Source organism: Fukomys damarensis, unplaced genomic scaffold (assembly GCF_012274545.1).
Source record: "Fukomys damarensis isolate Sample0158 unplaced genomic scaffold, DMR_v1.0_HiC HiC_scaffold_19, whole genome shotgun sequence".
In the NCBI taxonomy this organism is placed as follows: domain Eukaryota; kingdom Metazoa; phylum Chordata; class Mammalia; order Rodentia; family Bathyergidae; genus Fukomys; species Fukomys damarensis.
In genome coordinates this window covers 9,628,257-9,653,468 of record NW_022900931.1, presented here as the reverse complement: position 1 = coordinate 9,653,468, position 25,212 = coordinate 9,628,257, and the positions used below count along the sequence as shown (strand labels likewise).

The following is a 25,212-nucleotide window of genomic DNA, read 5'->3' as shown; positions in this document are numbered from 1 at the left end:
TCGATCCCTGGTAATGCAAAAAAAAAAAAAAAAAAGTCATCACAAAGCAAAACATTAGATAAATAACATGAATTCTTGGTGCATCACATAAATGCTAGGGAGCAAGAGAGGGAGGATTGTCTGTGTCTGTGTGTGTGTGTCTGTGTCTGCGTGTGTGTGTGTGTGTTCATGGGAATTGAACCCAGGGCCTTTACACTGAGCTACATACCCAGCCCTTTTTATTTTTTAAGACAGATTCTCCCTAAATTGACCAGGCTGGGCTCAAACATGCTCTCCTGCCTCAGACTCCTGAGGAGCTGGGGTCGCAGGCATGCAACACCACACCCAGCATATGGAGCAGTGGGGCTCATAGGTGACTCTGGCAGTGTCACCTGGGGAAGTCTGTTACTGAATCTCGGGAGGCTGACGAGGAAGCCGGGGTGTCCTGACTTCCACAGCGCCGGGGAAGGTCACAGGCATCCAGCTTGGTGCCCTGTAAGGCACAGCCCAGCATCGCCGCTTCTGACAGTGAAATTGCTGTCATCAGAGGTGCCGAGAGGTACCCAGAGGTACCCGGGTAACCTGGGATTCCTGCGCTGGGTGCAAGCTAGGATCCCATAGGCAGACTCTGAGGCTTACTGCAAGAAAAGACAAGGGATCTGGTATTTGTGTAAACCACCTTCTACATTAGTGCAGTGTGAAGCTATTGTGTACTTACTGTGGTTCTCATGTACCTTGATCAAGTGTGTCTCACCGGATTGCCCCACACTCTGTGTTTTATCTGGAGTATGTCTCTGTTATCAGTTAACATAAATATTGTATTGGCCGCCGTGCAAAGCCTATAGCGTTTTCTGTCCTGAGTTTATTTATAAGTGAGTTCATTTATGAGACTTTTCTCCCCTAAAAAGAATTCCCCTTTTTCTGGAAAACTGTGACTGGCGAAGTTAATTGTGAACATATATTAATATAATGTAGTTAATGTGGTTAGAATCTGTTTATCTCTTTAATTGGGCCCTGATTTGCTCATAATGATCTTCTGTTCCTTTCTTGATTAAAGTTGGAGGAGTGTGTGGTTCGGCTTTCTCTAAACCCACCCACAGTGTGGAGGGAGCCGGCTGAGCTAAGACAGCACTTGATGTGTGAGCTGTTCCATTATCTTGTTAGATGCTCTTGGTAAGAGAAAAAGAATTTCCAGTCATGAATTTTCATGGCTATACCTCTGGGAAAGAATTGAGAAAAATAAATTTTGTGTTCTCTGGGAAGATTGGCAGATACGTTGCAATTGAGTCTGATTTTTTATATCAATTTAATAGTATTCAAATGGCAACTCTTTTAGCTTTGAGAGGATTTTAAAACATAAAGCATAAATAGATTTGTCATCGCACAGGGTCAGAATTAGTTCTGTCGATGGCGAGCTACTCAATATTAATTCTATTTTATGAACAAGTGCAATTAAGTTGCAAATCCCTTAACAGAGCAATGTTAGGCCAGTGTTTTAATTGGTATTAGGAAATGTCAGATTAGTATCCCCAAGGAAGACAAAATCTTTGGCACAATGCTGAGAACATATGAGTTGGAAAACTGTGTCCTGGTCTTTTACATGACTGGTGGGAATAACAGTCAGCCTATCTACTCTCAAAGGTGGACGGACAGTAGCTGCCTGAATGAGAAATGCACCTTCCCTTTAATTCAGCAGTTCCACTGCAAGGAATGTGTCCTTGGTATGCTCACATGTGTACACAAGAGTGTGTATGGCTAGGCCGGGATGTAACTGAGTGGCACTGTGCCGGCCTTGCAAGCACAAGGTCCTGAGTTCAATCCCGGTACTGGGGTGGCGGGGGAATGTGTGCAGAGGAAAATTCACCACAGCACTTTGGACAGCACATGCCAGGGAACAACTTGAACAATGATCAACAGAGGACTGGCCAATAGAAAACTGCGTGACTGTCCATCGGTATACTCATGGTGGCAGGAAAGGGTGAAGACCCAACAACAACAAAACGACCCAATTAAAAGCCGGGCAGAGGAATGAACGAGACATTTCTCCAAAGGTCTATAAGTGGCCGGTAGCGCATGAAGAGAGACTGGGGTGTCCCTGGTCCCAAGGGAAATGCTGATTGAAACCACAGTGAGATGCCACTTCACACCCAGAACAAGGGCTCTTATGTAGCACACGTAGACACACTCACACCAGAGAGTAACAGGTGTGGCAGGATGTGGAGAAATTGGAGCACTAGAATATTTTGATGAGCCTAAAACAGCGTGGCTGCAAAAAACAATATGGTGGTTCCTTTAAAAACTTAAGCGGATCTATTATATGACTCAGTGATTCCACTGTTGGGCCCACACCCTAAGGAACTGAAAGCAAAGACTCAAACAGCTATTTGCACACCCATGTTCACGGTAGCATTACTGACAGTGGCCAAAACGTAGAAGCAGCACAAGTGTCCGTCCCGACCGGATGATGAACAAGTTGTACATACACGTACAGGGGAATATTACGCTGTCACGAAAGGAATGAAGAGGTTGGTGGGGCGCACCCTCATCCCAGACCCCTGGGAGGCTGAGGCAGGAGAAGCCTAGCCTGGGCAACTTAGCAAGACCTTGTCTCAAAATAAAAAATTTAAAAAGGACTGGATATGTAGCTCAGTGTGAAAGCTTTGGATTCAATTCCCAGTAGCAAAAATAGAAAAGAATCAAGTGCTGATATATGCTACAATGTGGATGAATCTTTTACCCTCTGGGGGCTTTGGGTTGTTTTGTTTTTTTGTTTTTGAAACAGGGTCACACTAGGTAGTCCAGGCTGGCCTCAGACTCGCAGCGATCCTCCTGTCTCGGCCTCCCACGTGCTGGGATTGCAGGTGTGCACCACCATGCCTGGCTTTGGATAAAACTTTAAAATATTACATTTAAACATTATGAAAAAGTTTTAGTGGCTGTCACATGACATTACGCTGGGAGTTCTACACTTAAACAGTATGAAAATGATAAATTTATGGTATACATACTTTAAAACATAGATAAATAACATACACACATTAGAATTTATTTCAATTTGAGTTTTATAGATTCTGGCTACATGAACACCTCTTGCCAACCAACTGGTGAGTTGGATGATTTTCATTCTCCTGTCTGAAGTCCCCAAAGGTATGAATGATGGATGAAGCTGGGGTCCAGGGATTAGTGACACAAGGCAGTGGTTCCATCTGGAGAGCTCGCTACCGAAAAGGCAAGGATGTGGGGAGGATAGAGAAGGGTCACCGGGCACAGAGCTTGAAGGGACAGCTTTCCAAATCAGCACATCAAAGACCTACTCAGGAGCCTGGCATGGTGGCACACACCTGTAATCCCAGAGGCTGAGGCAGGAGGATCACTGTGAGGTCAGTCTCAACTACATAATGAGACCCTATCTCAAAAAACCCAAAAAAAAAAAAAAGACCTTCTCAGGGGTCCTATGTCTTTGAAATGAAGTCTAGGGTGTGGAAGAGTTAAGTGGGTGATCCAGGTGTCATGTGAAATGACATTTCGAAACTTGAGTAGGAAATCCTATGGCCAGAGCAAAAGAGCTCCAGACCAGGATCCCTGAGGGGCTATAGATATTTTAGTTAAGCTTAGAAGAATCTAAAAAAGTCTGTCATGGACCTTCCACCAAGATTCTCCCCGGTCTCCCTGTTCCTTCCTTCCTGTCTCTGTCCTTCTCTGAGAGTCCTGCTTGCTCATCTGTCTGTCCTCTGTCTCTCCGGTCAGAATCGCTATGTGCGGGAACAAACCGTCCCAAACCCAGGGCCTGGACGTGAAGACCCTGACATGTGGGCCCCTCCCATCTGCAGGTGTCCAGGCCCCACCCCTCCAACGTGAGGGCTCTGCCACCGGCCAGGATGAGGGTGGGGACAGCTCATCTCAGGCAGGGGACTAATGCGCCAGCAGGGCATATCCGGCAACAGAGCACAGTCGAGGGGCCACCCGCACTGCCAGGAAGGCCGAAATGTGTCCAGTGGGGAGTTCAGGAGGGAGACAGGAGGAGCCCTGTCTGCCTTGCCCCCAAGAATAAGATCCTAGGTGCCAGCTCTTGTCCCCCTGGCACCATGCCTGGTGCACAGAGAGCCATCAGTAAAACTGGAGCCGATGAGTGATTTCATGTGTCAGGCTGGGTCCAGGGCACCAGGCAGAGAGGGCCTTTCCTTACATGCATCCTGTGAGAGAGCCGGGGAAGAAGCATCATCGCCCACACTAGGACCCGAGGCTCTGACAGCAAGGCAGCAGGTACACGGCCACACAGCTCATCACACTGCCTCTCGGGCTCAGAAAGCCTCTGCCCCTGCTCCTCTCCCGGCCACCTCGGTCGCTTTCTCACTCTCTGACTCAGGACCCAGTTGTCTGCCAGGCCGCTCTCCTCTCTAGCAATCAACGAGCCATGTTTCACAAGCTGTGGGTTCCTTGGCAAGGTGACTGTAGCTCACACATCCTCCACGATGGCCCTTGGCTACCGGCACAGCTCTGGAACACAGTAGGTGCTCAAACCGTGTTTGGAGATCAGCTTGCTCACAACAGCTCAGGCTCTGTGCTCTGCTGCTTCACGGCATGGGAGTCATTTACGGGTTATAAAAGAAATCAAGGGTATATTTATAATTTGGTCCCTCGGTGGGGAGACAGAGCTGTCGCTGCAGCAGGAGCAGTGGCCTCCCTGAAAGTCACTCCTGAAACAAAGTCGAAGTCGGCGTCACATGGGGGCCAAGCCCACAGGTGTCACCTGACCCAGATCAGGGCTGGACATCTGAATACCATCCTCGTACACAGTGACTCTGCCCTGGATCCCGCTGGTCCCAGGACAGCTTGGAGAGAGAAACCCGGCTGGGTTCTGTCCGTGGTGCTGAACTTGCTACTCACTTTGTCCTCTAACCCAGCAGCAACTCAAAGCCTCCCGAGGAGCCAGGTAAAAGCCACGAATTCTATACTGTACGCCTGTGAAAGTTCGAAACTGAAAAGTCGGGGGCTTGCTGCATTGGAGCCAGCAATTCCTGGGACGTGCCAGCGTCCCACTGGATCACACCAGGAGCACCCAGGCTCAGGTTTTCCTTGGGAGAACACCAGCAGCAATGAGCACGGGCTCTGGGGTTGCCAGACTGGTGCTTCCATCTGGGTTCTGAGAGTCAACTGTGGAGCCCTGGAATCTGTTTTTACAAAGCACCGGTGATTTTTACATCCAGCTTGGTAGTGGGGCTCACCCTTTCAACACTCACTTCAGCAACCATTTGGTCTTCATGGGGCACCCGCTATGCACCCAGCACTGCTAGATGGCATGAGTCACTGGGCTGCACTGGGCTGGTCTCTGCTCTGGAGGAGAGTTACATAGTCATTCAGTAGCAGAGCAGGGGAAAGGGGGAGCTCTGTGTGGGCACAGCACCAGGCACATACCCTGCCCTTCTCCGGGAAGGCGACACCAGTAAGCATGAGACAATGGTAGTAACCATAACCATACCCAAGCCTTGCCTCCTTCCTTGGGGTCTCTGCACCCTAACTTCAAGGCAGGTTGTGGTGCACTCTGCCCCTTCTGACCTCCTCACACCTCAAGACCCAGATCTGATACCACCTCCCATATCAGGTGCCCCTGATTCCTGCCCCCCACCTTCCTCCCAGCACCCCATGATTGCAATTTCTCATCGCTCGTGTGAGATGCCATATTTTCTGTACTGTCCTGGCTGGGGTTTTGAGCTTGCTGTTTCATCTGGTTCTCCTAGGTATCATCTAACAGATTCTGCCCCCACCCTGCCCAATAAAGCCTCGTTAGACGGTAACTCAGGGGACTGGGAAGGAAGCGGAGGAACTTGCCCAGGAAAAGTGCTACTGGGTTACAAAGCAGCTGGGACACGTGCTTGTATCCAAAAGAAAGGAGGGTGGGCTGGGGGAAACCGGGCAAAGGGCCAGACGCGAATCAGGCAGGGCCAGGATCCAGTCAAGGGCCGCCTCTCCTTTCTCTGGATGTGTGGGCAGGACAGGAAATGGAGCCAGGACAGCTGTGCTGGCTGAAAGCAAACCGATGTTCTCTGGGCCTGAATGTGGGGCAGGGAGGAGGGCGCGGGCAAAGGGGGAGGGAAGGGAAAGACCACGCCAGCAAAACGAAACAGCCACAGACCTGCTCATTTAATGTTATTTTACTGGGAAATGTTCAAACCCACAAAAATGGAGGGGATGGCACGATGGAGGCCCTGGTCCCCATTACCCACTTCGCAGCCACCCCGCTTTGCTATGTGTATTTCACGTCTCCCTCGGGCACCTTTTTAACAAAAATTCCAGGCATCGTATTATTTCACCTATAAATATTTCAGAATGCACGTCTCACATATTAGAACATTTCTCAAAATAACTTCAATATTATTGCTACTCCTAGGAATGTGAACAATTCCTCAACAGCATCCAACACAGTGCCTGTTTAAATGTCCTCATCTTCCTCAAAAATGTGCTTTTAGGGTCCACTGATTTGAATCAAGATCAAAATCGGTTCCAGACAGTGCACCTTGGTGCAGTATCTCTTACATTTCTTTTCATCTTTTTCTCTTCCTCCCTTTCGTATGTCATTTTACTTATTGAAAGAACCAGGCCCTTAGTCCTGAAGAGCGGTCCTTGTGGCTGATTTGGTGGGTTGAGCCCTCCCACTGCACCCCAAATTCTTGGACAATGATACAATATTTAGATCCAGTTAACTGAGGGACGATTCCAGGAATCCCTGACTTAGGAACAAGTTCCACTGCAGGAGGAGGTTTGTAAGTCAGATCCGTCCACCCAACAAAGTAAGCCTTGTACAGTACACCTGTGAATTCTATACCGTACACCTGTGGAAGTTCGAAACTCAAAAGTCGGGGGCTTGCTGCATTGGAGCCAGCAATTCCTGGGACGTGCCAGCGTCCCACTGGATCACACCAGGAGCACCCAGGCTCAGGTTTTCCTTGGGAGAACACCAGCAGCAATGAGCACGGGCTCTGGGGTTGCCAGACTGGCGCTTCCACCAGAAAGCCCGCATCCCATCACCTGACCCCTTTCACAGACCCCTAAAACTCCAACCACACAGCCAATGGTTGGGAGGAGACGCACCAACAGGTAGGTCAGCGCACCAACGACTGGCTTTCTCTCACATCTGTGGGGGTGTGGCAGCAGCCGGCCATGTGCTGGGTGACCGGGAGGGCTCCCTGTGAGGGTAGACAGTGCAGTTTGGTCAGAGCCAGCTGGCCAGGCAGGGATGGCCTACGCATCCAGGGAAGCTGGCGCCTGCCAGCGCAAGTGAGGAGGCTGTCGTGCCTGGGGCCAGAGAGCTAGGAAAAGGCCCGCAGGAGCAGTGAGGGGCCGCCAGGACAAGGGGCCAGGTGCAAGTGGAGCCAACGCTCCCCTGCCACCTCCCCTCTTACGGCTGAGAACACGCACTTAGAGGAGTCGGGCAATGCCCCACAGCCTGTACCTATTTCACAGATGAGGCCCGGATGCACAGAAAGGAGGAGCCCAGGCGTGGTGAGGCTCTCCAACCTTCAAAGTCACTGAAGTGGCCACCACCAAGCTAAGCAGCCTCAGACCCACGCTCAAGTCCCGAGAAGACCTGGGACCTGGACAAGGGCTTTCTCTCCTGCTGTGCCTCAGTTTCCTGATCTGTAAAATGGGAAAAGTTATAGTATTTACTTCAAATAAATGAAGAGAAAGTGACCCAATGTACGGCAAGTGCTTAGGCCAGTGCCGGACACACAGCTTGCCCTAGGTGATCTCTATACTGTTGCTATGACTAGTGACACACACGTTCACGGCAGAGCACAGCGGAGACCCAGGTCCCCAGCCTCCCGCTGTGCTGTCTGTCTTGTTGTTGACTGCCGGAGGCCAGGCTCCCAGACTCAGTACCACCAGAAGATCTGCCTGCTGCAGTAACTGGTCCCGTCAGGCCCACCCTCTGGACGTCAATACTGATGTACCAGAAGAAGGGAACAGTGTATGTTAGCAGACACCATAGGACTGATACAGTTTGTATCTAGATGTCCCCCTAAAGCCTCATGCTATCAGAGCCGGAGCTTTTGGAAGGTGGTTGGGTTATGGGGACCGGTAGCTGACTTGCTGTTAGGAGGCGGAGTCTGGTGGGGGGGTCACCGGGGGCGTGGCCTGGAAGGGTTGATGCCCCTCCCCAGCTCCCCTTGCTTTCTCTGCCTCCTGTCAGCTGTGCTATGAGCAGCTCTCCTCCGCCAGGCCCCTCTGCCACGCATTCTGCCCTGGACCCAGCCAACTATAGGCTGAAACGTGAGGCAAAATAAACTTACCCTTCCTACAAGTTGCAGGCATTGGGTAGTTTGTCCCAGTGATGGAGAAAACAAGGCTCAATCCACCAAGTCATCCATGAAGGGTGGTGCTGCTGGGAGAAGGGCACTCGCCTGGGGCCCCCTGCCTACTCTTTGCTGGAGGTGGAAACTGGCTGTCGTGTCCCAGGCCCCTGTGATGCATCCCCAGGCTGCTATACCAGTCTGCCTCCCTTACCATAAGGCCACCTTCAACCGCTTGCCCACAACCCCCTGCTTATCCAACCATGCACATCTGGGAGGGGCAGACAGGGCCCAACAGTCTCAGGCTAAACAAGCGTGAGGCTGAGGGGCCCAGCAAGACCAGCCTGGCCCCTACTTCCAGCCCTGCCCCTGGGGCCTACGTGGGTCCCTCAGCCTGGATACAGGTGTCTTCAGGTGTCCCCTCAGATACACTGAGGCTTAAACCAGACTCCCTCCACCCCCCATCCTAATTCTGATCCTTGCTGACACTACTCCCCACACCCCATCCTACCGCATTCCCAGCTATTCTGGGACAATGGGGACAGTGGGTGGCTCAAGCCCTGTTCCCTCCACCTGACCCCCAGGATCTGAGAAAAACCTGAATCCTGCTGCTGCTGCTGCTGCTGCTGCTGCTGCTGCTGCTGCTTCTAAAAAGCAGGGAGGGGAGGCCAATGGCTTCCAGGGTGCCACCCCATCCCCCACCAGGTGGCAGGGCCAGAGGCTGCCTCGGTTCTGCTCTGCTCAGCATCAGTCTGGCCAGGGAGACAGCAGGCCCTGGACAAGCCCAAGTGGCCAGACAGCACTGACTTGCTAGGCAACCCTATTGCGAGGCCAACCCTCTCTGGGCTCAGCCTCCTCCTTGGAAAATAAGGGGCTGAGCTATGGGCTTTTGGTGGGACTGGGCATCTGACACAGATGCACCAGAAAGAGGACCGTGGTCCCACAAGGGCCAGGGTATGCGCCAAAGGAGGCCCAGGGCCCAGGGTCTCTCCTCCCTTCTTCCCCACCCCAGATCCCCATGGTGACCCAGCTGCCGGCTTCACTGGGCACGATGGAACAGGGAGAGGCCTCCCACACCCAGCCCTCCCCACATGGGTGCCACTACGCCTGATCGTCAGTCAGCATAACCGCCTTCATTCATCCAACCTCTTTGAGACCCAGATTCTAGAGGTGATTTCATTTGCTCAGAATCCGCCTCGGCTGTCAAATCACCCCCTTGTCCCCTTCATCTGGCACGCGAGTCTGAATCCCTTGGCTCCAAGTGTCCAGGCTCCCTCCCTGATTCTCTGGCCTCCTCAACCCACACCCCAGGAACACAGGACAGGAGGAACAGCTTACAACACAGCAATACCTCAGGGCACGCACAGGATGTGATGTGGCCCCAGTACACACACCACACATGCATCCTTACACAGAGGTGTGCAGAGGATGCGCATCACACCCGTGTCCACACACGCCCTCACACACTACAACACACGTGTCACTTGCCGTCATCACTGCTGAGCCCTCCTCTCCCTGTACCAGGCTGTGTGCTGAGCATCTTATCGCACCATTGGAAATGACTACCGTCACGACTGTGACAGACAGATCAAAGACCCAGTCAAGGACCCTTTGGCTGCATATAACAGACAACTAGACTCAGAGAGGCTTAAATAAAGGTTTAATTTCATACAGAACTAGATGCCACAGGGGATACTTGTAGATGATTGTCTTGGCCTTTCCTTCATGAGGGCAAAGTGGCTTCCACAGATCCAGCCATCACACCCACATTCATAACAGGAAGACAGGGTATGGAGCTGCAAAACCTCAGCCAGAAACAGTGCGAATGGCTTTTCTGGGTTTCCTTTAGCCAGAGCTGGGTCACATGGTCACTCCCCCCAGCAGGGTAAACAACTCCACAACTGGAGAGGACCCATTCTGATCCATCATCTGGATCAGAGCATCCTGAGGCCCCAACAAAGCCTGAGCTCATCAGCAAGAGGTGGGCAGCAAGGAGGCTCTGGAAATGCGACACCATCAGCTACAAACCTGGAGGGTGCCATGACTCCCTCTGGGACTCTAAGGGACAGAGGATCCAGCCAGGAAGCCAGAGCAGTGACCACTGTTTGAGGCCCAAGGGAGGGACTGAGACAGCAGCCCAGCTCCAGTGTCCCCACCCTCATCCAGCTGGGTGCTGTGGTGACAGGAGACAGCACTGCAGCCTCTTTGGCCCTCACCTGTCTCGAGGGCCTGCAATGCCCTGATGCTGGCTGCCAACCAGATCCTGGGCTTCCCAGCAGCCTAGCATTTGCTGAGGCCCGCAACTCCACCCCGGAAGGCAATGGCACAGCCAGAAGCCCTGCCCACCCGTGCCAGCGGTTCATCGGGCTGCCAGCTGTGGGCACCAGGGCGTGTCTGGGTAGAGCAGGCAATGCAGGGAGCGAAACCTGCAGAGAGACCAGACACAGGCAAGACGGTCACGCGTCCCTGCCCTCACCCCACAGGCTCCAAAGAGGTGTCCCAGACATGTTACCCATCGAATGGGAACTAGTGACACTGGGGCAGGTCATCTTGGTGGTGGGGGACGGACACATATTCCATGCCTTGGAGGAAGCTGAGCTGCATCCTCGGCCGCCACCCATGAAATGCCAGGGTGTGACCCCAAATGGCAAAATTCAAAATGTCCCCAGAATCACCAGATGTCCCCAAGGGGCAAAATCACCCCTTTTTGAGAATCACCAGTTTTGAGAAACTTCAAAAGCCAGAGGCCTAGGATGCCTTCAAAACTTTAAAAGCCCAGGTCATCTGGCTCTGCATGCTGAGTCTCCAATGGCCCCAGCCACAGGAGGCAGAAACCTGTGGTTCTGCGGGTCTTCAGGCTTAAAGGAAATTTAACACCAATTCTTTGTTTTGTTTTTTGAGACAAGGTCTGGCTAGTAGCCCAGCCTGGCTTTGAATTTACAGTGATCCTCCTGCCTCAGCCTCCTGAGTGCTGGGATTACAGGTGTGTGCCACACCCAGCTCGGCACCAATTCTTTTTGTTTGTTTGTTTGTTTATTTGTTTTTTGAGACAGGGTCTCACTATGTAGTTGAGATTGACCTGGAACTCACTATGTAGCCCAGGCTGGTCTCAAACTCAGTGATCCTCCTGCCTCAGCCTTGCGAGTGCTGGGATTACAGGCATGCGCCACCATACCCGGCACCAATTGTTAAACCTCCTGATAGTGTAGCTCTAGCTTTCACATCTCCTCTGGCCGTTTCCCCCATTGGAAGGCAGCACTTTTCCTCTAGAATTCCACATTGTTCTCCACACGCAGCCCAACTCTACAGCCAGCCTCCTGGGGTCCGTGGCCCTCAGAACCTCAGAGCCCTGGTGCCCCCAGGGTCAGAGATTCCCATAAACCTAAAGTCCAGAAAGAGCCCTCAGCGGCCTGGGGAAGGCCCCAGGGAATGTCGCTGCCCTGTCTCCACACTCAGGTGACACTGCCTTCCTGCTCCAGCACCTGTCTCCGTGCCCCCGCGCGTGGCGCACACTGTCCAGTCCCGCAGGAGCCCTACAGCTTCTCCAGGTCACCCCGCTGCCAGGTGCCTGCCAGCCCCACTCCCCAGTTGGCATCGGGGCTCAGCGCCGCCCCGTGCTTCCTCTCCGCCCCACACAGCCGGTGCCCAGTGCTCCCGGCTCCCTCTAAAAGGTCTCGGCACTCGGAGCCCAGGGCTCACCCCACCCCCTCCCCACGCTGTCTCCCTGAGCCCCTTCTTGCCACCCAGCTCCTGGGTCCTCCGTGTGCTGCTGGCACGGAGCGTAACGACAGGAGGGAGGCAAGGGACCGTGCGAAGGCCCAGCACGGAGTGGCTCCCAAGGCACAGCCAGCCTGCAGGACGGCCGGCCAAGCCCCACCCCTTCCCCCTCTGCCCAGACCCAGCACAGCCACAGCCGCAGGCAGGGGCAGATAGGAGCTGCACTCACAGGCTGTGTGGGCTAAGGTGGCAGCCCCCGCTTCCCTGCGCCTGAGCTGGGCAGAACTGCAAGAGGGATGACACAGAAGCAGGGAGCCCAAAGTCACTAAATGATCCCCCCATGGGCCTGGTTCTGCTGTCACTCTGAGCACCTCTTCATTCAGTGAAGACCCGTCAGTCTTCCAGGGTGCCCGAGGAAATCGGGATCAGAGCCAGAAGAGCCCTACACATCCACTAGGCCCAACCTTTGAGAGGTGCAAACGGGGAGACTGGAAATCAGAGAGGGCAGAACACTTGCCTAAGGTCACACAGCAAGTCAGTCACTTAAACCTACTCCCGGCTCCATGCAGTCCACCACCCAGCTCCTCTTCCTCCCAGAACCCCCTCGCTGGTGCCAGAGCTCAGCCCCCCACTCATCCCATGCCTCACTTTCAGCCCCCAGACCCACCTGGAGGGGTCCTCTTCAGGAGAGAAGGGGCCTGGCAGCCTAATGACGTTGAGTTTTCCCTCGAAGACACCATAGCTGAGGGTGACCTGCGCAGAAGCAAAGAAGGACATCCCACTGGGAACCCAAGGGGCAACACCTGGCCCTAGCACGGGGCAGGTGGATTTTTGTTATCTGTTGGTTGGTGCTGGGGAGGGAACCCCAGGGTCCCACGTGTGCGAGGCAAATGCTCTGTTGCTGGGTTCTGCTCCAGCCACTGGGGCACAGAAGGGGCACAGAATGCCTCCCTGTCTGATTCTCTGCCACCAGCTTTGGACGCCTCCCTGGAAGGTACTATACAGCCCGCAGGGTTCGTTCATGCCCCAGTCCACTTGCACTTCAAGAGCTCTAGTCACTCGGGAGGCTGAGGCAGGAGGATCACGGTGAGTTCCAGACCAACCTGAGCTACACTGTGAGTTCCAGGTCAGTCTCAACTACATAGTGAGACCCTGTCTCAAAAAACCAAAACATAAAGAGAGCTCTATTTACCTGGAGGATGAGTGATACTGGCCCTAGGGACTTGCAGAGAGCCTTACAGGGAAGGTCTGTTGCCAGCAAGCTTCTGCCTGGACTACAGTGAGGTTCTGACACTCACCAGACAGATCCTCACCAGCCAGGGGCCTCCGCTACACCATGCCAGGACGGCAACGGCTTCAGCGAAGAGACGGACGCACCCGCGGTTACAAACTGGGTGCTTCTGAGCCTCTCAGCCAGGGCTCTGATCCCCCCCGCCCCATACTAGCTGTGTGTCACAGTTCGTTCATCTCCCCGGGCTCAGTATCGCCACCGTAGGGCGGGGCTGATGCCACCCAGTCAGCCCTCTATGTGTAAGTGTCACACCCACGGGCCCAACCACCCAAGGATCAAAAACACTCTAACCAGCCGGGCACGGAGGTGAGCGCCTTTAATCCCAGCTACTGGGGAGGCTGAGGCAGGAAGATCACAAGTTCGAAGCCAGCCTAGACAACACAGGAAGACCCCGTCTTGAAACAAAACTTTAAAAAGGCTCAGCGGCAGATCATTGCCTAGCTTGCATGAGCCCCAGGGGCAGGAAAAGACAACGACAGTCCAAACTTGCAACTGTGTTGAATACGTACAGATTCTTTTCTTCTCGTTCCCTAAACGATGTAGTAGAACTTACACGTACGTTTACATCCTGTTAGGTACCACAAGTAATAAGAGATGATTTAAAGCATATGGGAGGACTGTGTAGGTTATGTGCAAACACAACAGCATTTTATACACGGGGTTGAGCATCCCAGGGTCTAGGAATCCGAGGAGGTCCTGGGGCCAGTCCCGCGGATTCCATGTGTAAAGATCATGAGGAGCCAGAGCTAAAGCTAAGACCCCAACCACTATGCCCTGCTCTCAGCTGCCCAAAATCCACCCCCCTTCCCTGGCTTGAGACTCTGCAATTCCCATGGGATCATCACACCGCCCCCACACCCCAGTTGCAGACCTGGCCAACCAACACTCCTGCCAGGTGCTGCAGTCTGGGGAGGCAGAGCTCTGTCCCCACAGGAGGTGGGGGCACACTGGGGCTGCCATCCTGCCAGCAGAGGGGTGAGCCTGTCCAAGGATGAGGCCAGCATCTGGGACAGCAGATGGGAGAGGACACAGAATCCTAAATGCCTGGACCCAGCCAGACGTCGAGAGTCAGGCCCTCGGCTCTCAGCTCACACTGATTTGCTGACTTATTTGAACCGGCCCGTGTTGAGTTTCTGTGTCTTGCACCCCGAAGGGCCTGACCACACTGTGGCCCTCGCAGCCAGACTGCCCGTGGGGCTGCATGGTAGGTCTGCAGCGGGTGCAGTCACTCCCTGCCCGGAGGGATGGGAACCTGATCCTTCCCAGTACCCTTGGGGTTAGCAGGAAAAGCAAGGAAACAACTGGGAGGAAAGTGGTGACGCCGGAAGGGGCTCCCGATGGGCAAAGTCAGAAAGGGCCAGCCTGGCTGGGCAAGAGGGGCGTGTGCAGAGGGAGGGACAGAGGGAAGGAGCGGGTGGTGGGACGTGAGGGCGACCCCATCCCATCTGTGTGGGTCCTCCCAGCTGGCACCTGGGGACCAGATCGGAGACCTGCAGCATCACAGACACAAACCCTTGCGATTAGAGGTAGAGAGGGCTGTGCCATTATGCAGGTCCTCGGTTGCCCCATCAGTAAGGGATGGCCATACCCCTTAATCTCGAGTCCCTCCTGTCCCTTCAGGGGAACACTTCCTCCCCAACCACTGCCACCTGCCCCGGGGCTGGCTCACCTGCTCCAGGAGCTGAGCAGCCCCCAGCAGCTGCAGGGTCTCCAGGTGTGAGTGGAAGAGGGGGCTGGGCTGCAGGCGTCCCCCCAGCTTGCACTCCACAATGTAGCCCACAGTGCAGTCGTCGGGCAGCCGGATGAGAGCAGATGTGTCCACAAAGCGGGGGCCACTGAGGGACAGAGCTGGGCTGCAGCTGCGGACATGGCCCCCGCAGCCAGGGTCCCCACCCCCCAGGAGGCCCCTGCTGGCCCTCAGCTCAAGCAGCGGTCTCTGTCCACTGCATGACTCACTCAAGTCAGAAACCTCAGGGAGCCTCAGTCTCCTGTTCTGGGAAATGGGAGTGATAGGGCGCCTGGCTTCTCGGGGCTGTTGGGAGGAGTCTCTGGAGGTTGGGTGGGTGAAGGCCTTCATAAATGTATCCTTCCTTTTCTTGCTCCTTTCATATATTTCCTCGCTCGTGTGTTCTTTGTCAGGCCTGAGACTCTACTGCCCCAGGATACCATGCTAGGGCTGAGGACGCAGAGATGAGAAAGAAGCACTCGCTGCCCTCCATGGCAGCCCCCACTCTGGAGGGACACAGACAAGGCCGTTTAGGGCAGGACTGGCACTGAGAAGGAAGCATGTCGTGCGGGGGACGTAGGGAGAGCCGGGCACGGTCTTCCCGGAGGAGGTGACAGCTTTTAGAAGAGGTTGTACAGGAGGAGCTGGAGTCTGCGGTGCTGCAGAAGGGGAGAAGCTGTGCCCCAGGGAAGCATCAGGGACCACGAGTGCACACACAGACACACACACGCACACACATGCCCATTAACGCTGTACCCACTAACTCACGCAAAGTGCCCCAGAGGTGGGCAGAAGCCAGGGCGGGGCACCTAGGCACAGGGATGACCCCAGTCACGTGTTCATGCCTGCAACAAGTATGGCCAAGGGGGACCCTTCCTGTCCAGGGGAAAGCAGTGCAGGCTGCTATAGGGCCAAAGCATACAGCCTCAGGCCCAAACTGAGCAGCTGGTGACCTCAAACCTGGTGACCTCAGGCTTGCTTAATCCCTCAGTGCCTCAGTTTCCTCAGCTGTAGAAACTAGATAACCCCACCTTCTCCCCCAGATGTCGCAATGTTCTCTGTGAAGCCCAGGCCAGCTTAGAATAGGCCTCATTACAAGTTCATGGCCCCAGATGTTGCGAACAGCCTGCCTGGGAAACCAAGAGGCCAGGCCCCTTCAGAATGCCAGGGTCCTCCACCTCCGCACTGAGGTTTCCACGACCCCTAGATACCCTTCCTCGGGGGTTCTCTAGGGCTGTCCCAGGTTTAATGCCACCTCTTCCCAGAACCCTGTCCCCAACCAAAATGCCCTTCTCCCTCCTCTGAGAGCCCCTACACGTAGCCTTCCCTTCCCTGTGGCACTGCCTTGGCGGAAGCCCTCCCCACCCCTGAGTGGAGCATTACCTGGCCCATGGAGCCATCTTCAAAGCCAGTTTGCGGTTGATGCAGAAGCCGGCGCCCCCTGTGGCAAACCAGAACTGTACCAGCCTCTGGAAAGCGAAGGACCAAGGTGTGGGGTGAGTCTGGGCCAGGGATGGCCAGGCACCTTCACTCCCAAGCATGGCTCAAAGGATCTTTATTTCACAGTCACAAGAGACTTGCTGCAGCCTGGCATTATTATGCCCATTTACAAATAAGGAAGCTGGGCCCAAAGTCACATAGCTAATTATGAGTGAGGAGATCGCTGATCCAAATCCAGCTGGATTCTGGTTCAGTGGGATGTGTGGTAGCTTATCCGCCCAGTGCATCTTGCCTCTTCCCCTGAGAAACATTGCATGGGCCTGGAGGGGGGGCTGCCAAGCACCTACTTGCTTCCCTGGGCCACAGGGGAAGGCAGGATCCCACTGGAAGCCGGGGGTGGTGGAGCACGCCTGTAATCCCAGCACTGGGGAGGCTGAGGCAGGAGGATCGCGGTGAGTTCAAGACCAGCCTGGGCTACATAGTGAGTTCCAGGTCAGTCTCAACTACAAAGTGAGACCCTATCTCAAAACAAACAAACACACAAACGAAAAATGGAGCACCAGGCCACAGCCCTTGACCTAGTGATTGGCTCAGCAATAGGCACATGACTTGGACAAGCCAATCAGAGCCCTTCCCAGAGCGCAGCCCTTACAAGAAAAAAAATGCTTTCTATGGGGTCACCTATAGGTGGAGCTATAGTCTTGAGGTCATCTTCACCAAACCACTGCCACTCCCAACTCTTGGGACTAAGAAAGGTTTTTTGCAAATTAAAAAAAAATAAAACAGGATGAGGCCTCTCATGGAGTATCGGACAGTCTTGGGACCCCTGCAGCCCACAAACCCCAGGACAGCACAATCTCAGGAACCAATAAGACCCCTTTAGGTTTAAACCACTTTCTGTCCCCCATTACCGTTCACCATCACCTCAGCCCGAGGCTTTCTCCCCTCTCCTCTGTGAGAACCTCACATTCACCTGGGAAACGCTTTCCCCTTCAGCTGCACCATCTCTGGGTCTAACAAGTTCCCTGAGGTTGCCCTTCCCAAGTGCACAGTGGCATTTGACAGACACACGGGGGAGCAGTGAGCAGAGCCCTGGGCAGGTGATGGGGAAGCCTGAGCTTCCTCCCTGCACAACTCTGTGACCACGAGAATGCCAGTCCCCTCTCTGGGAAGCTGTCACCAGGAGCACAACTACTCCAGTTCCTAGAGCCAGTGCTTCTCCTGGCCCTGAGGTCCCCTCCTCTGACAGACTGATTAGTCTACTTCTCGAAAAGCTGCCCTTCTGAGAAAGGTCAGAGTCAACAACGGCTCCTAAGGACCTGGCATGGGAGTCCCCAAGAAATGCTTGTCTTTTTTAAAAAAATGAACGACTGTGTGTGGCTTCTGCTTCCAGATAATTACAGTAACAAGAACAGCAGTAGCAATGTTAAGTGCCTTGTCCTGTGCTAAGGGCTGTGCCCCAGGCGAGGTGACCAAGGCACAGAAAAGTGAGGTCACTAGCCCGAGGTGCCAGATCTGGACCTGACCCTACACCACAGTGCTTACTCGCGTCTTTCTGCCCCGCCCTGGGGAACTCCAGGATCTGCACAGGCTGAGACACTTTGGGGCTCTGCCACACTCCTGCAGAGTTCTGGGACCCCACTTTGGGATGTAAGTGAATAAGGGCATCACACAATTGTCAGGGACTGGGCCTGCAAGTGCCCAGACAGGTACTGAACCTGCCCAGGAAAAACGTGGCTCAGAAGTGAAGGCTGAGCTGTCTGCACTGATTGCTGACCCCTACAAGTGTCCGTGACATACTCAGTCCTGTTGCAAGGACTTTTGGAGATGGCTCATTGAGTTCTTCTGGGCTCACAACCACCCTGTGAGGAGGAGCTGTTGTCACAGACGAGGAAACTGAGGCACAGAAGGGTTAAGTGACCCGTAGAGGTCACCAAATCAGGAGGCAGCAGGGCTGCTGTGTGGATGCAGGGAATCGGGCTCCCAGTGTTGTCAGCCCAGAAGGCAAACAGCTCAGCCAAGTGAAAGGGCCAGGGGTGCAATGTGTGTGCTCCGGAAACCCCTGGGCTCCCCGGGAATGGCCCACACACCACTACCACCCCAGGGCCCAGGAGGATTTAATTAGGCTCAGAAGCTGAAGAGATGCTGATAATTAAGACTTGGGCTTCCCTAATGAAGCAGATGGTGATCCTGAGAGGGACAGCACCCCACAGCGCCCCAGCTCCTGCTCCAGGCCCTGCATGCAGATGGGGGACCTCCTACCTGCCTTTTCTCTGGGGCCAAGAGAGCCCTAGCAGTTGGGGCCACCCAACTCCTGAAGCCCAGTGGGACCTGGGGACAGGAGACAATCACGTCACTTTGGGGACATGTTTATATACTAAGAGACCCTTCACTGTTCATCTAAAAGTCAAAAGTAACTGGGTTTCTGGCTTTTTGTTTGTTTTCTAAATCTGGCAACTCTGACCAGTGTCCATCCAGTATAGAGTTGAAAGGTGGTTTGGGGGCCCCTGTTCAATCGGGGGTCCACTCTCGGTTACCGGATAGGGAGGACCCGGAAGGGGATGCCCAAGGGAGGGGAGTGTTCTGGGGTGCAGAGCAGCAACAGTTTACCGGCTCCAGCCCTATTCCAGGATTTTAACAATCTGCACAAAAGCACAGTGGCACCCGGTGCCCGGGAGCCCCCCACCTTGCAATCGGGAAGCCTCTGGTCGTATGACCCCGAAAAGCCACTGCTCTGGGGTTCCTGAGAACTCGTCTGCATTATTTCAATCTCCCCATTTCACACACAAGACTGAGGCTCAAAGCCACTGGCCTAAACCCACAGAGATGGGAGCAGATGTGAAACTCAGACCCCGCCCCTCCTGTTCGCCACGCCCCGCCGCCCCACCGAGGGCCAATGGGCGTGGAGGAAGGGAAGGACACACCGTACGGTTGTGAGGCCGCGGCTCGGAGGTGTGGATGGGCCGGTTCAGGCTGGGCTTGCCCACGTAGACGTCACGGCCCTGGGGCAAGGCCTTCAGCAGCTGCAGCAGTGCCCTCGGGTTCACGTAGTTGTCGTCGTCCACGTGGCAGAACCATCTACGGGGTTTGAAGAGTGACAGAGAACTCGAGGGGGCCAGGGCCTCCGGGGTCCCTACCGTCAGTCAACAGTCAGTTCCAGGGGAGGGGAGGGCGGCTCGCGTTTAAGGCCCCTGTTTTTGCCAGGCAGCACCCTGGGCAAGCTCTGTGAGGAAGGTGCACCCGCTTAGCAGGTGAGGACTGTCTGCGGCTGAGCCAAGGGCCGCCCTTTCCGAGAACCCAGGAGCGCGCACCTGAGCCTGCTGGCCAGGAAGGCGTCAAACTCAGCGGCCGTCTTGCAGGACAGAGCCGGGTGGCTGTGTTCTGCGGAGCAGTTGGTGACCACAAGGTGGGACCCTGGAAAAGTGAGGAGTCAGGGGAACCCTACCCAGCTCCTCCCCACTGCCCAGCCTCAAAGAGCCCGGAAGGGCCACACTCCTAGATTACACTGGGGAAACTGAGGCCCTGGGCGAGCTGTGCTGCCCAAGATTGGGGCCAGGACCCAGGTGTCCGGGCCCTCTTACAACAGCCACCCCCACCCCCGCCACCCTGGACAGAGGGGAGTCCCCAGGGTCAGAAGGGCACCCTGATTCCTGGGAAGCTCCAGGCCACAGCACAGCCACCCGGCACCGGCCACGCCTCAACCCCTCCTAACCCAGGCAAGCAGTTACCCAGTCTCTCCTGGAGGCCTCTGTCCCAGCTGTCGGTGAAGACAAATGTCTGGGAAGGACAGGGAGGTCAGGATCAGTCTCAAGGGCAGCCCCAGGCCAGTCCATAGCCCACTGCCCAGGTGGGTACAGACACAGCAGCCTGCTGTCCTCCCTGGGGACAGGTATACCCTCATGGTCATTCGCTGCTTTCAGACCATACACACACACACACACACACACACACGCACACGCACACACAGCATCCCCTTTGCAGGGCCACACACCTTGGCAGAATCACACCCCCTTCCATCACGCTTACGTCACAGTCATACTTAGCCACTCTGTGGTCACATAAACACAACCCTCAGCTCTCTGTCAGGACACAGAGTCTATGAAAGGACCCCACCCCCACCCCCTGAGAGCCCAGCCATTTAGGGGACAGTGATACTTTCACAGTCACAAACCCCTATACAAGGACAGAGACTGCGCACCATGGCCTGATCTACTTCTCCCCATTGGACAGGCGCCCACCAGGACTGGAACCCAGGCCTGCTCCCAAGCAATTCTCTCTAGACTGTAGCAGGCAGGCATTAGGATCTGTCCCTTTCCCAGAAGACAAAACTGGCTATGCAAAGAACCCAGGCTGGCCAGCGCCTGAGCTAGGATTCTAACCTGTAAACCTTGGGTTTATTCTTGCCTCCTCCAGGTGGGCTGAAGCTACTCAACCGTAAATGAACCAGATGCAGACACAGAAGGAGAGGCAGAAACACCTGCCCAGCAGGGACATTCGCGCCCATCCCAGGCCCTGCCCAGCCCCTGCAGAACCTCTCAGCTCCCTGGCAGGTCCTTTCATCCCCTGAGTGCCTTCCAGACCTCCCCAGCCCTTGGGCTGCCCTGCCCAGCACATGGCACAATTCTCAACTCCTAAGTGAGGACAAAAGAGGAAAAAAATGTCCCAAGGAGAAATACCTAAAGCCCTACATTCCCATCTCCCACTCCTTACCCTGTCCTCCCTCCAAGCCCAGGGCCTCTGGATACAAATACTCCTCCTTGCTCACCTCTTCTAGGAACTGGTCCTTCTGATCAGAACAACCCCACCTCAGTTTACCCAGCTATAACAGCTGTGAGAGATGGTGTACAAAAGAAGGAGGCACCGTGGACAGTGAAGCCAGGCTCTGCTTCTTGTATCTCAGGAGAAACAGGCACTGAAGTACAGAAGCCAGGATTGGGCACAAGAGGAAACAGGATAGAATCAGATCTGAGTCCCAAGGCCCAGGGCCATGCACCTGCTCCTCAGCCCAGCCATCTCTCGGTGGATTGCTGCAAGACTGCCTCACTTCCTTAGATCTGTTTTCCTCCCAGAATCAGATAATGCCCATGCCCACCACCCCCTGCTAACACCTTCCATGGTTCCCTACTCCCCCTGGAGTAAAGGCCAGCCTGCAAAGTGTAACCAGTGAAGGGAACCTGACCCCTGCACCTTGCCACTTGATGCAGTCTTATCTCAGAGCTTCCTGTCTCAACCTTCAGGCTTCTCTTTGCCCAAATTTCTTTCAGTTCCCCAAACATCTTACCTGCACACACACACACACACACACACACACACACACACACACACATACACGACTCTTTGCACACGCTATACCCTCTTCCCACCCTTGAGCCCCCAACTCAGGTGTCACTTCCCCCAGGAAGCCTTTCCTAATGCCCTCCAGCCTCTCTAGGGGCCTCTCTCTCAGCCCCAACCCCATCCTTCTATGGCAACCCCAACTTCACAGTAATGGAAATTTCTGTCTTGGTCCCTCCCACTGGAAGATCCCATTCTGGAGACCACAGCCCTAATCTGATTTGTCTCATGGTCCTGGCACCTGGAACCTCCCAGAGAGTCCTGGGAAGCAGCCACCTTCCAAGCCCTTCCCCCTGGGTTCTGCCTCCACCTCTACCTTAGACTTAGCTAAGCTGGAGGCTCTGATTTCCTGTGAGAGTGGGCAACCCAAGCCCAGGTCCAGGGCCTCTCCATCCCACCCAGTTCCCAGCAGTGCCATTACCAGGAGGCAGGGAACTCTCCCATGTGCACCTCCAGCCCTGGCCACTGCCTCAGCCCCAAGTTGTCAAATGCCCTACAGCTGGGACTCCTCCCTGAAGGGCTTCACCTGAACACTGAGCCCCTCCTTGAAAGAAGGGCCTCAGGGGGCTGAGGCAGAAGGATCACTGCAATTTCAAGGCCAGTTTGGGCTCCACAGTTAGTTCAAGGCCATGCTGAACCACACAGTGGGACCCTTTCTCAAAAAATAAATAAATAAATAAATAAAAACAAAAAAGTGTTTTTAAAAGGGCCAGAGGTGTGGCTCAGTGGTAGAGCACATGCCCAGCATAATCAAAGCCCTGAGTTCCATCCCGAGCAAAGAAAAAAAATTGCAGAAGACACAGCTATGCTTCCTCCTTGACATCTGCTGGGGCCCAGAGCCTTGGAGACTGAGCCTCCTCTCTTTCCCTCACCTGTGGTCTGTCTACTCACCCACCCTTCAAATATCTACCCACCACCCTCCAAGGCCAGCCCTGCTCCAGCCTGGCCTCCTGCCCCCACCCAAGTCCACTTTGAGCACCACCCTGGAGGGAGCCTGTCAGAAAAGTCGGGCTGCTCTTGTCCTGCTCCCTGGGAACCCTGGGAACCCTGGGGCTGGTGCAGAGTGATGGGCAGAATTTCCTAAGCCAAGGGCTGCATTTGATTTGTTTAAGGAGGGGACCCTGACAATGGTTAAAACTTCACAGACTGGAAAACAAAGGGACCAGCAGCCTGCTGGGCCAGGGAGGGGAGGGAGTGGCTGGGACCATCTGCCACAGAGGAGGAGAGATGCCCCTGCCCAGCTACTGCCCCCCACCCCTGCCGCCCCTGAGGACCACAGGGGGCTGGAGGAAGAGAAAGGCTTCTCTCCAGCACAAAATACACAGAACACGCCTCCCCAGGCCCACTCCCCGCCTCAGGCCCTCTGGGACAAAGGCGCACACGAGTCCCAGCCTGCTGACACAAAGGCCCACCTGCCACCACACCACCTCTAACCAACCAGGGCCCTGCACTGCAGTTAACCAGCTCAGGCCCATCCCGGAAGCTCCTGTCCTGTGCAGACAGGGAAACAGAGGGTCAGAAGCAGGAGGTCCTGGGCCAAGGTCACAGAGAAAAATGAGCCAAAAGGTGAGAGATGCTGGGTGGCGGGAATGGCCCCTCTGCCCCCAGCTTCCTCCTCCACTGACCATCCTTCCTTCTTTCAGCTAAAGGGACAGGGTCTCTAGACTCTGCCCTCTCTCTGGAGTCCAGAGCAGTGAATCCATCTCCTGCCTCTGGAACACAGGAGTCGCTGCTCCCTTCTTAGGCCAGCCTGGTGCTGCCAGGCACAGCCCCCCCACGGGAAGGCCCAAGGAGCCGCTCCTGCAGCTGCACAGCCCAGGCAGCTCTGGGCTCTTGGAGCCCTGCAGAGGAGAAAGAGACCCAGCTGCATCCCACTGGGCAGAGGCCTTCTGGGTGACACAGGCATGTACTTCCTCCTCCCCAGACTCAGTTCCCTCATCTGGGGCCAGGGCACCATGGTGGCAAGCAAGACACGACAGGAAAGAGCCTTGGGCCACGTGAGGCCACGCTCCCGGGTACACAGACAGTGCCATAAACAGGAAGGTCTGCGGGGAGGGCCAGCGCTGGCGGCTTCCGCCCGCCCGCCTGCCCTCAGAGCCAGGATCTCCCCAGATGAGAAGTACAGTGTGAGGCACAGGGAGAGCAGGGTGCTGAGAAAGGATCCACCTCAGGGGCACCCGGCATCTGCACCCATGGACAGGGGTGTGCCCTGCCTAGGGAGCTCAGCCTCATCCAAACCTCCCTGGCCCTCTCTCCTCGGGCTCCCCTCCAAGGGCTCGGTCATTTCCTCCCCAGAGCCAGCAGCCACTCTGAGGACGTGTGTGTATGTGTGAGTACCCTCCACCTCCCCAGAGACACTCCCTAGTACCGCTAGAACCCCAGCTTTGCTTGAGGTGGGTACTGAGCGCAGGGAGGGGAGGACTGAAGGAGATTCAGACGGAGACTCGGAGATTCACCACAACTTCAAGGCAGGAGCCACCTTCGCATGGCATCCCCACACCTCTCGCCATTGCATGGCTCACACACTCAGGCTCCATGCGTGTGAGCACGTGGATGCACACACACACACACACACACACACACACAAACACACACACGAGCCCACTCGCCAGGCAGGCCCCCACCCAGGCCTCAGCTTCCTCCTCCAGACACACACCCCCTTCAGGGCAGCAGCCACAGGAAACCAGCACAGGAGGCAAAACGCCAGCAGGGCCCAGCAATGTGGGGCAGGGACTCCACCATTCAGAACCAGGGCGAGACAGCTCCTGGGCCAGCACAAGTCAGGACCTCTCAGAGGCCTCCACCCCAGCTCCTCAAACCCACCATTGCCCCCAAGGCCAGGTGAGCCTGGGCAGGAACAAAGCCCCTGATGGTGCAGCCAGGGAATGGCAGGACCCCCAGGAGCCTGGGCAAGGGACCCAGGCTTCCCCCAACAGAGGGGGGAATGGACCTGAGGAGCACCCAGAATCCAGTGAGTGTGGGGTGTGGGTAGGGGAGGAGGGAGGAGGACAGAGATGAGCCAGACCCGGAGGGCAGTGGGCAGCTTTTCCCTTGAGGCTGCTGGGGACCCCAGCCCAGCAGAAAGAGTTCTGTGAGCCCCTCAGCCAGGTACCACTCTCAAGGCCCAAAGTCGCCCATTTGTCACCTGTTGCTTGGTCCTGGAGACCCACGTGTCCAGTAGCAGGTCCAGACGGGAACGGTGGAAAGCCCTGGTGGTCTTGACCGCGATGAAGACGTCTTGAAGCAGCAGCCCACGGGCTTTGGGCCTCGGAGCTCTCAGCCCGGGGGACTCCTGCTCCCCCCAGGGAGAAAGGCTAGGGTGGAACAGGAGAGACAGAAGCCCCAGGCACAGGAGAGCGAGCAGCGCTGCAGCTGGGCCCCGGGGCAGCCGGCAGGACATTGGCACTGGGACCTCGGAGAGCTCAGCCCCTGCGTCC

General features: G+C 55.3%; 1 protein-coding gene across 5 annotated transcripts in view; it reads right to left on the bottom strand.

Moving 5' to 3' along the window:
* Mfng (MFNG O-fucosylpeptide 3-beta-N-acetylglucosaminyltransferase) overlaps positions 1-25,206 on the bottom strand; it is a 38,460-nt gene extending 13,254 nt beyond the window's left edge. Inside the window, exons 1-8 of one of the 5 annotated variants that reach the window (XM_033766242.1) lie at positions 24,921-25,206; positions 20,170-20,218; positions 19,753-19,855; positions 19,366-19,519; positions 16,385-16,470; positions 14,945-15,110; positions 12,652-12,737; positions 3,424-4,676 (exon numbers count right to left, since the gene is read on the bottom strand). In XM_033766242.1, coding sequence (XP_033622133.1) covers positions 4,568-4,676; positions 12,652-12,737; positions 14,945-15,110; positions 16,385-16,470; positions 19,366-19,519; positions 19,753-19,855; positions 20,170-20,218; positions 24,921-25,175 — 1,008 coding nt within the window. In that variant the 5' untranslated portion in view covers positions 25,176-25,206 and the 3' untranslated portion in view covers positions 3,424-4,567. Of the gene's footprint in view, positions 1-3,423; positions 4,677-9,890; positions 10,694-11,391; positions 12,449-12,651; positions 12,738-14,944; positions 15,111-15,426; positions 15,847-16,384; positions 16,471-19,365; positions 19,520-19,752; positions 19,856-20,169; positions 20,219-24,920 lie in introns of those variants that run through there. The other 4 variants (XM_010613352.2, XM_033766243.1, XM_033766244.1 and 1 more) reach the window with 4 other exon arrangements.
* Between the last annotated feature and the right edge of the window lie 6 nt (positions 25,207-25,212).